Source organism: Apis cerana, linkage group LG6 (assembly GCF_029169275.1).
Source record: "Apis cerana isolate GH-2021 linkage group LG6, AcerK_1.0, whole genome shotgun sequence".
In the NCBI taxonomy this organism is placed as follows: Eukaryota; Metazoa; Arthropoda; class Insecta; order Hymenoptera; family Apidae; genus Apis; species Apis cerana.
Window position 1 is genome coordinate 9136552 of NC_083857.1, and position 11097 is coordinate 9147648.

Here is an 11097-nt window from a genome sequence, read left to right on the forward strand (position 1 = left end):
TATAATCAACAAAAATAATTATAAATCAAAATGATAATAAAAAAATTTAATTTTTAATTATTGAAATATTGAAATTAAATCAAAATATTTTAAGGATAAATTTTCAATACTTTACTTTTTTTTAAAAATTAATAATTAAATAATATAAAATGTTAAACTTCATTTTAGAATATAATAACTTTTTGTGTTTTTTAATAATATTCAATGAATAGAATTTAAAAATAATTTTAAAAATAATTTTAAATTTAATTTCACTATTTTCAAAAATTATATATATACATATAAAAGTTAGTGTTTTTAGCATAGATACGGGTTACTTTGGTAAGTATTGTTGACAGAGTAATCTTGTTTTCTAGTGAGAGGGCGGAGTATTAAAAGTATAATTGTGTTTAAGGTATAGTTAAAAGTTATTATATCAAGATATAAAGTTATTATATTAATTAAATTATAAAATATTCAAAAATTATTTCACTTTATTATAAAAAGTTTGAAGTTTTAATTTAATTATTTATTTTTAAGAACATATATTCTATAGAGAACTATAAAAATGACGATTATATGATAATTTATTTTTGATAAATTTTTATATAAAATTTTTTTATTTTTGTATAAAATTTTCAATTTTGATATATTAATTTATCCATATTAATTTTTAGATTATTTCATAAAAATTAATTATAATGTTGTTTTTTAATAATTTAATTTTTTATCAATAATATTGTAATTTAGGTTTTTTTTTAAATTGAAATGGCTACTGATAAAGTAACTTTGGGTGATGCTTTATCCAATGTTGATGTACTTGATGAATTTACATTACCTGATGAACAACCTTGTATTGAAGCACAACCATGTTCTGTAGTATATCAAGCCAATTTTGATACTAATTTTGAAGATAGAAATGGTTTTGTTACTGGAATTGCTAAATATATTGAAGAAGCTACTGTTCATGCAAGTCTGGTAACTATTAGAAATATAATAATAAATATAAGATTTTTATTTTTACTAAATTGAACTTAAATAAAAAATAAAATAATATTTATACATCATATATATTATAACTAGTAATAATATTTAATAAAATATTAAATAATAATTTTGTATATTTTTAATATATTTATAATTTATATAATTTATTCTTAATTTAAAGAATGAATTATTAGAAGAAGGTTTGAAGCATGCTGTAATGCTATATACATGGAGATGTTGTTCGCGTGCAATACCTCAACCAAAATCTAATGAACAACCTAACAGAGTAGAAATTTATGAAAAGACAGTAGAAGTATTAGCTCCAGAAGTAAATAAATTATTAAATTTTATGTATTTTCAAGTATGTATATATTTAAATATTTAATTTATATATATTAGTTCAAGTTTAATTATTCTATTTATTACAAATGAATGTTATTTTTTAGAGAAAAGCTATTGAAAGATTTTCTGGAGAAGTAAAACGTTTGTGTCATCATGAAAAAAGAAAAGACTTTGTATCTGAAGCATATTTACTTACTTTGGGAAAATTTATTAACATGTTTGCAGTTTTAGATGAACTTAAAAATATGAAATCTAGTGTAAAAAATGATTATTCTACATATAGAAGGTAATTATAATATGACATAAAAATGATACTAAAAATTGTTTTAAAAATAATTATTTTATTATATTTTTATTTTAGAGCTGCTCAATTCCTTAAAGTGATGTCTGATTCTCAAACATTACAAGAATCTCAAAATTTATCAATGTTTTTAGCTACACAAAATAAAATTCGTGATACAGTAAAAGAAAATTTAGAAAAAATTGCAGGATATGAAGAATTACTTGCAGATGTTGTTAACATATGTGTTCACATGTTTGAAACTAAAATGTATTTAACCCCAAATGAAAAACATATGTTAGTAAAAGTAATGGGATTTGGTTTATTTTTAATGGATAGTGAGCTTTGCAATATTAATAAATTAGATCAGAAAAAGAAATTGAAATTAGATAGAATTGATAGAATCTTTAAAAATTTAGAAGTAGTACCATTATTTGGTGACATGCAAATTGCACCTTTTAATTACATTAAACGTTCTAAACACTTTGATGCATCTAAATGGCCATTATCTTCTTCATCAAATAGTATAAGTCCACAAGCAGACCTTATGGTACATTTGCCACAAATTAGAGAAGATCATGTTAAATATATTAGTGAATTAGCAAGGTAAGAATAAATATATAGTTTTAATTAAAAGAAATACTAAAGAAATATTTCTTTATTACAGATACAGTAATGAAGTAACTACAACATATAAGGAATGTGGTAGTGATACAGAAAATCGAGAAACTGCAGAATTAGCATTACGTGGATTACAATTACTTTCTCAATGGACGAGTGTTGTCACAGAACTTTATAGTTGGAAACTTTTACATCCTACTGATCATCACATGAATAAAGAATGTCCTCAAGAAGCTGAAGAATATGAAAGAGTGAGGAATATTATTTATTATATGTTTATATAGTTATTATATTTTATATATTCTATTATAATATATATTATTATTATATATTATTATTATATAATTATTATATTATTATATAGTTATTATATTATATTATATATATATTATATTATATATATATACATATATATATATGTATTATTAATATATATAATATATTATATATATTAATAATATGATATATATTAATATCTTTTTTTCATTAGGCTACACGTTATAATTATACAGATGAAGAGAAATTTGCTTTAATAGAAGTTATTGCAATGATCAAAGGATTGCAAGTATTAATGGCACGCATGGAAACAGTTTTTATAGATGCGATACGTCGAAATATATATGCAGAATTACAAGATTTTGTGCAACTTACATTACGAGAACCGTTACGTAAAGCAATTAAAAATAAAAAAGATCTTATTAGGAGGTTTGTATATTATTTTTTATGACGATGTATTTCTTTTTTTTTTATAGAATATAATTAAATATAATTTCATACTATTATTTAATGTTTTAAATCTATTTTCATTTTTTTTTTAGTATAATTGTATCTGTAAGAGAAACTTGTGCAGACTGGCATTTTGGAGTAGAACCATTAGGAGATCCTGCATTAAAAGGAAAGAAGGATCCTGATAATGGATTTGGTATTAAAGTACCTCGACGAAATGTTGGTAAGATTAAAAAGAAAATATAATTAAATTTTTAAACAGAATAAATATTTATATTTTTATAAAAATATATTTTTTTTTAGGACCTTCTTCAACACAGCTTTATATGGTTCGTACAATGTTAGAATCATTAATTGCAGATAAAAGTGGTGGAAAACGTACTTTGAGAAAAGATATTGATGGTCAGTATCTTGTACAAATTGATCAATTTCATAAAACTAGTTTCTATTGGAGTTATCTCTTAAATTTTAGTGGTTAGTATATATTTATAATATATTTATTATTATTTATTAAAATTTTTATTTATTATAATTTTTACTATGCATATATTATATTATATTATATTATATTAAAATAATTTATTAATTATATATTATTTTATTTTAGAATCATTACAAGATTGTTGTGATTTATCTCAATTATGGTATAGAGAATTTTATTTAGAAATGACTATGGGTCGAAAAATACAGGTAATTAAATATTTTTTCATTAATATTGTTAAACTAAGCTTCAAATATTTAAATACATTTTAAAAAAAATAATAGATATCATTTTTGTATTTTTTAATAAACAGTGGTAAATGTTTTCTATTAATATATGCCAAAATACTATCAAATAGCGTTTTGTATGCTTGATTTCATAACTAGAAATGCCAAGTTCGTCACCAGCATAATGAAGAATGCAGCGACTTGATCACCATGGAGAAGCGTATTCAGGTATTTAATTAAATATGAATAATTGTAGCAGTTATTTACGTTTATAATATATATAAAATGTTGAAATAATAAGTGATTTCATTATTATTGCATTAGTTTTTATATTTAGATATAATTAATGTTTCACATTCTTATTCATGTTCTATAAATTTATAATATTTATTTTGATATTTCTATCATACATTTCAATATTTTTATAATTCTAAGTTTACAATTCTAATATATAAAATTAATTTTTTTTATTACAAAAATTTTTTGTTTTTAATAATTTTTTTATAATTATTTTATAAATAAATTCATAATTTTTATATATATATGAAATATATAATAAAAAATTTTTTTAATCATTATGTATATTCATTATGTATATCATTAAAAAATAAATATAAAATATAATCATATATAATATATAATATATATAATATATAATTAATATATTATATATTATATAATTAATATATTATATATTATATAATTAATATATTATATATAATATATAATCACAATAAATAATATGCATTAAGTGATGAAATCAACATATAAAGATAATTTTATTAATATAATTGTACAAAATTTTAATATTATAAAAATTTATGATTATTATAATTATGTTATTATTATCAAAGTCTATAATTAATTAATTAATTAATAATGTATCATATTACAATATATATAGTAATATGTAAAATTATGTTATATATGTTTCAGTTTCCTATTGAGATGTCAATGCCATGGATCTTAACTGATCATATATTACGAAGCAAGGAACCATCTATGATGGAGTAAGTAAAAAAATATTTTTATTTGAAAAATATTTTATAATATAACATAATATTTTATTTTTAGGTATGTTTTATATCCACTTGATTTATATAATGATAGTGCATTATATGCTTTAACAATATTTCGTAAACAATTTCTTTATGATGAAGTAGAAGCTGAAGTAAACTTATGTTTTGATCAATTTGTTTATAAACTTAGTGAACAAATTTTTGCTCATTATAAACAATTGGCTGCAAGTATATTATTAGATAAAAGATTTCGAGTAGAATGTGTTGCATTAGGAGCATATTTACTTCCATATCCTCGCGCTAACAGATACGAAACTTTATTAAAACAAAGACATGTTCAATTGCTTGGAAGAAGTATTGATTTGAACAAATTGATTACACAACGCATTAATGCAGATATGCAAAAATCATTAGATTTAGCAATTAGTAAATTTGAATCTGGCGATATCACAGGAGTTGTTGTAAGTTGAATATCATAGATCTAGATTTATATATCTAGATTTAATAGATAATTTATTGAATATATATTTTAATAAATCGATTGATTTTATATCCCGAAGGAGTTGGAAGGACTTCTACAAGTAAATCGTCTTACCCATAAACTTTTAAGCAAATGGCTTGCGTTAGATGAATATGATGCCATGTTTCGTGAAGCAAATCATAATGTTTTAGCTCCATATGGAAGAATAACTCTTCATGTATTTTGGGAATTGAATTATGATTTTTTACCAAATTATTGTTATAATGCAGCAACAAATAGGTATGTCATTGTTACAGTTATTATATAATATATATAAAATATATAAAATAATTTTTACATTTTTATAATTTAAATAAAAATAAATTATGTTAGTCATTATATAGTCAAAATAAATTATAACTATATAATGACTAAATACATATGACGTTCATAATTATTATATAATTTATTTTAAAAATAAAAAAATCTATGTACAATAGATTTGTAAAATGTCGTGGACTTCAATTTGTACAAGCAGTACATAGAGATAAACCTCCACAAATGTCTCATCATTATCTTTGGGGAAGTAAACAATTAAATTTAGCATATAGTACACAATATGGACAATATTCGGGATTCGTTGGACCACAACATTTCCGTACAATGTGTAAACTTCTTGGATATCAAGGTATTGCAGTAGTGATGGAAGAGCTTCTAAAAATTGTGAAATCTCTAATTCAAGGAAGTTTACATCAATTTACTAAAACATTAATGGAAGCTATGCCAAAAGTCTGTAAACTTCCAAGATATGATTATGGATCACCAGGAGTTTTAGGATATTATCATGCTCAATTAAATGATATTGTGCAATATCCAGATGCTAAAACTGAGCTTTTTCATAATTTTCGCGAATTTGGTAATACTATTTTATTTTGTCTTTTAATGGAACAAGCTTTATCACAAGAAGAAGTTTGTGATTTGTTACATGCAGCACCTTTTCAAAATATATTACCTAGACCATATTGTAAAGGTAATATTTTCAAATTATGAAAAATAATTCTATTTTTAAAAATATAAAAATTTTAATTTTAGAAGGTGAAAAACCAGAGACTAAACAAAAACGACTTGAAGCTAAATATGCAGCTTTACAAATTGTTCCCAATGTAGATAATTTAGGTACTGCTAAAGTAAGTATTAAAACAAAATTATTTAATAAGAATAATATATATAATATATAATTTAATAAGAATAATATATATAAATATGAAATGTTTTTAAAATTATTTTATTTATATCTATTTTATTTTATTTTAGCAAGCAATGATTGCTAGAGAAGGAGATTTATTAACACGAGAACGACTTTGTTGTGGTTTATCAATATTTGAAGTAGTACTCAGTAGATTACGTAGTTTTTTAGATGATCCTATTTGGGTTGGCCCTCCTCCTGTAAATGGAGTAATGAATGTCGATGAATGTACAGAATTTCATAGATTATGGAGTGCATTACAATTTGTATATTGTATTCCAGTTGGAGAAACAGAATTTACTGTTGAGTAAGTAATTTTATTATTTTAATATTATCATAAATAGAATATTAGAGAATTCTAGTTAATATTATTCTTGTATTCAGAGAATTATTTGGTGAAGGTTTACATTGGGCAGGATGTGCTATGATTGTATTACTTGGTCAACAAAGAAGATTTGAAGCACTTGATTTCTGTTACCACATTTTAAGAGTACAACGTGTTGATGGCAAAGATGAAAATGTTAAAGGAATTGTAAGTATCTATGTATATTTCATTAAATATAATTTTTTTATTATATACAAATTTAATTATTTTTATTTATATTAAATAGCATTTAAAGAGAATGGTAGATAGAATTAGAAGATTCCAAGTATTAAATTCACAAATTTTTGCTGTATTAAATAAATATTTGAAGAGTGGAGATAGCGATGCAACAAGTGTTGAACATGTTCGATGTTTTCCACCTCCAATTCATCCTTCACTTGCTCATGCACAACAACAACATTATCATACACCAGAATATTTACGCCAAATGAATCATCAGTAAAGTAGTAAGAATAATTATATAAGTAATTATTTATAAGATTAGAAGATTAAATTTTATTTTTTAAATAATTTATAATAAAATTTTGAAGCATTTAAATTTTTTTTTTAATATGTTTCAGGTACTTATTTAATTAATACATTTTATATTCTTATTGATGTATTTAATATTAAGATAAATCATCTTCAATTAATTAAAAAATAATCTATTGTAAAGATATTATTTTAATCTTTTTTATTTTTTGCATAAATAATTTAAATTTACGCATGTAATTTACGATATATTAAATATTTCCTTCTAAATATAGTGTAATAATATTTGTTAATATTATTAATATATTATTATGTTAAAAATTATTGATAATAATATTAATATTTTATATTATTTTTTATGTAAAATAGAATTTTTTTAAATATTTAATTTATATTTACTTTCAGATTATTGAAAATATAAAAATTATGTATTTTTAATATTATTTAATATAACAGCAAATCTATTATGAATTTTTAGATATTTCTTTTTATATATCTACATAAATTGATTTTTTTTAAAGATTAAATGTTTATAAATCATAAGTCATATATAAATTACAGTTTTCCATTATTTTTAAAATCTTTTGTAAGTATATAAATGAATATGATTTATATCTAATAGAATTATATTATTATTGTGAAAACATAGATTTTCTTTGGTTATAAAAAAAAATATAATGTAATATGTAATATATTATATATTATTCAAAAACTTTTAATATTTTTAAAATATTAATAAAATATATAATATAATATTTTTCAATTTTATTTTTATATAATTTGTATATTATTATAATAATTATATTGATATAATTATTATGATATATTTTATTATGATATGATTATTATGATATATTATATATTAATTATTATATTTAATCATATCAAAGTATGAAATAAGTAATAGAGCTTAGATTTTGTAATTCTATATAAAAAAAATAAATAAATTAGATTATAAAATAATTTTTATATATTATTGTACTAATTGTAATAAATGATAATAGAATATTTATTATTTATTTATATTAATTATTATTATATAATTAATTTATAACATTTTTTACATTTCAATAAACAACAATAAATATAAATTATTATTGATATTTATATTATTATGTATTTTAAATATATAAAACTACTAAAGTAATAAAAATGTATAGAATGTTTTATAAAATGGTAAATATAATTTTTATTTGTTTGAAATCATTTCAATCAAGTATATTATTAAAAATATATATATATATATATATATAACATTATTTATTAAAAATAAATTTATTTTTTTAATATCAAAAAATATTATTTTAAAAAATTATTTATATTTTATATATTTTAAATACTATTTTGCTAAATAATTTCTATTCCAAACATTTTTTTCTCAAATTATCTTATTTTATTAAATTATATATTAAAGTTCACAAAAAATCATATTTCCTAATTTATTAAAGATCTTATTTTAATTATTTTAATAAATTTTGCATTAAATGTTCATCAAGTTTTTAAATTTTAATAAATTTTTGATGGATTATAAAATAAGCAATAATAATACAATTTAAAAATGTTATATATGTTATGTATATATTTTTATTATAAATATATAATTAATGTTTTTATGTTACATTATTTATTAAATAATATATTAATTATGAATTTATTTATATATGAAAATATGTAATATATTTATAAAAATTTATTATTTTTATTCTTTTTTTTTTATTAAAGGTCCGAAAAAAAAGTAGATGCATTATCGACTTTACTACTAGGAAGATTACATTTTAATTGCCTTTGCCTTCCACCTTTTATACATTGTTTATTAACGTCCAAAGTTTCAAAATACTGTACATTCCAGAATTTGATATCATTATCATGTGAAGAAGATGCAATTAGATCACCATTACTGTTAATATCAAGTGTTTCAATAGAAAGATTATGTTGTCCTACTATTCCAAGATGATAATGAGGAAATAAACTGCTAGCCCTATTTAAAATATATGTATTATTTTATATTATATATTATATATATTAAATGTATAAAATATATACATGAAAACAAATGAATTATAAAGTTTAGAGTGAGAACTCTAGAACTCACCTAAGTATTCCATCTTCTCCACCTGTTATTACAATATTTTCAGTAATTGGAATCATACAATTTATAGCTTTTTTAGTTAAATTTGGAAATTCATCTGAATGAAGACCAAATTCTCCCCAATTATATACATACATTTTTCCTTTATTTGTACCTACTAAAATTTTTGTTTCAGACTTGAATAAACCAAGACATGTTAATTCTTCTTGATACTCTTCTGACTAATAATAAACAATTATATAAATAATTATATATAAAATTTAATATAATATTTGCACTTACTTGAACATGCAATTTTTTTCCTGGTATATTAAATGTAGTAAGAGATCCATCACCACATGTACAAACTAAGTATTTTGCTTCTCTGTTTGTTGTTATAGCACTTACATAATCTTCCATTTTTTGTAATGAAAATACTGGCATATTCCCTCTTTGTCGAAGATCCCATACTTATTTAAAAGTATTTATATATAAGTGTAATGAATATAATAAAACAAAGAAAGTAAAGAAAAAACAATATAAATATAATATACCTTTAACTACTCCATTATCATCTCCAGTTGCAAACATATGTTCTCCAATTATAGTCATTGTATATATTGGTTGCCTAAAGTAAATTAAATATTAATATTAATCATGTCATATATTTTTTGTTTTATCTATAATAATTAATATACCTACTCATGTATATTTTCATAAAGTCTTATTAATTTTTCAGTTTCTAAGTCAGTGAGCATCATACATAAATCCTTAGCAGTAGAAAATAAAATTGTACCATTTTCATTAAATTCTATATCACGACATGCTTTAAGATGTAATTCCAAAGTTGATATTAATTCCACTTTTGTATTATTATATTTGTATCTATCATATAAAAAAATTCATATATTTATAAAATTATTTAATATCATTTATGGCAGATTAATTATTAATAAATATAAAATTTACAAATATACATCCCCTCCAATATCAGCTATTGCAATCATATTTAAATTAGGATGAAAACATATATCAACAACATAATCTTCTGTTGTAATAGATGGAGGATGATTATTACTTATATCTTTTGATTTAATTATTGCTTTTATAACTTCATCTTCTTTCTCATTTTCTTCTAATAAAATTGATTCTGTTCCATTATTTTTAATAATAAATAAAAAAATTAGAAGTAATATAATTATTATTTAAATATAAAATTATATAAAACTTACTTGCACAATTAGATATACAATCATTATTTGAATCAAAATATTTTTCATTATTTTTATTTTTTATATCATCATTATTATTTGAACTATTATCATCTGACAAAATTTGTATGCTATTATCACTTTCATCATTTTCTTTATTAAGTGCATAATTTCCTAAATACCACATATATTTAATTAAAAATTAAATAATAAAAATGTCTAATAAAAGTATAAATAAATTGCAATATATATTAATAAATTAATACTTAAAAATGATTAGAAAATGACAATATGAAGTAAATATTTACTTTATATTTAATATACAAAATAAAGGAAATATTTTTATTAAAAAAAATATCTAAATATTCTTTACCTAAATGCATGTTTTAAAAATATAAAATTTATTACGATTTCTAATTCTTTCTATTATAAAATTATTTTTAAACTTTCGTCTTGTAAATAAATATGATTACTAATTTATCATTATACGAAACTTATAATATTTAATATTCCCTATAAATTGTAATTGTTGTGCACTATATATGCATTATCTATTATCTTGTTATTTACTATATATCTTTTTTTTATAATATA

General features: G+C 19.8%; 2 protein-coding genes across 4 annotated transcripts; one reads left to right on the forward strand and one right to left on the reverse strand.

Moving 5' to 3' along the window:
- The first annotated feature begins 299 nt into the window (after positions 1–299).
- LOC107993722 (cytoplasmic FMR1-interacting protein) lies at positions 300–8187 on the forward strand. Of its 2 annotated transcripts, XM_062076271.1 has the most exons (20): positions 334–396; positions 731–957; positions 1148–1327; positions 1413–1594; positions 1670–2194; positions 2256–2460; positions 2700–2914; positions 3028–3158; positions 3239–3409; positions 3543–3625; positions 3803–3871; positions 4580–4653; positions 4718–5123; positions 5223–5422; positions 5623–6152; positions 6215–6309; positions 6437–6675; positions 6753–6900; positions 6980–7199; positions 7314–8187. In XM_062076271.1, the coding sequence occupies exons 2-19, from the start codon at positions 748–750 to the stop codon at positions 7193–7195; spliced, it is 3879 nt and encodes a 1292-aa protein (XP_061932255.1). In that variant the 5' UTR covers positions 334–396; positions 731–747; the 3' UTR covers positions 7196–7199; positions 7314–8187. The 2 variants fall into 2 exon arrangements, with proteins under 2 accessions (XP_061932254.1, XP_061932255.1); XM_062076270.1 differs by having other exon boundaries at positions 300–394; positions 730–957; positions 6980–8187.
- A 596-nt stretch (positions 8188–8783) lies between these two features.
- Positions 8784–11059, reverse strand: LOC107993743 (WD repeat-containing protein 55 homolog). Of its 2 annotated transcripts, none has more exons than XM_017050342.3 (8): positions 10877–11059; positions 10525–10677; positions 10262–10427; positions 9995–10177; positions 9847–9920; positions 9596–9762; positions 9317–9534; positions 8784–9202 (listed from the first exon to the last, which is right to left on the reverse strand). In XM_017050342.3, the coding sequence occupies exons 1-8, from the start codon at positions 10884–10886 to the stop codon at positions 8941–8943; spliced, it is 1233 nt and encodes a 410-aa protein (XP_016905831.1). In that variant the 5' UTR covers positions 10887–11059; the 3' UTR covers positions 8784–8940. The 2 variants fall into 2 exon arrangements, with proteins under 2 accessions (XP_016905831.1, XP_016905830.1); XM_017050341.3 differs by having other exon boundaries at positions 10262–10442; positions 10877–11034.
- Positions 11060–11097: the final 38 nt, after the last annotated feature.

Bases quoted from the DNA above. Each gene is read 5' to 3' on its own strand.
- LOC107993722 (XM_062076270.1), top strand. From the start codon at position 748: ATGGCTACTGATAAAGTAACTTTGGGTGATGCTTTATCCAATGTTGAT. The intron at 6,153-6,214 runs GTAATATTTTCA...TTTTAATTTTAG, and splicing joins ACCTAGACCATATTGTAAAG to AAGGTGAAAAACCAGAGACT. The intron at 6,676-6,752 runs GTAAGTAATTTT...TCTTGTATTCAG, and splicing joins GAAACAGAATTTACTGTTGA to AGAATTATTTGGTGAAGGTT.
- LOC107993743 (XM_017050341.3), bottom strand. The intron at 10,443-10,524 runs GTAAGTTTTATA...ATAATGGAACAG, and splicing joins TTGTATATCTAATTGTGCAA to AATCAATTTTATTAGAAGAA. The intron at 10,178-10,261 runs GTAAATTTTATA...TTTATATGATAG, and splicing joins ATTGGAGGGGATGTATATTT to ATACAAATATAATAATACAA.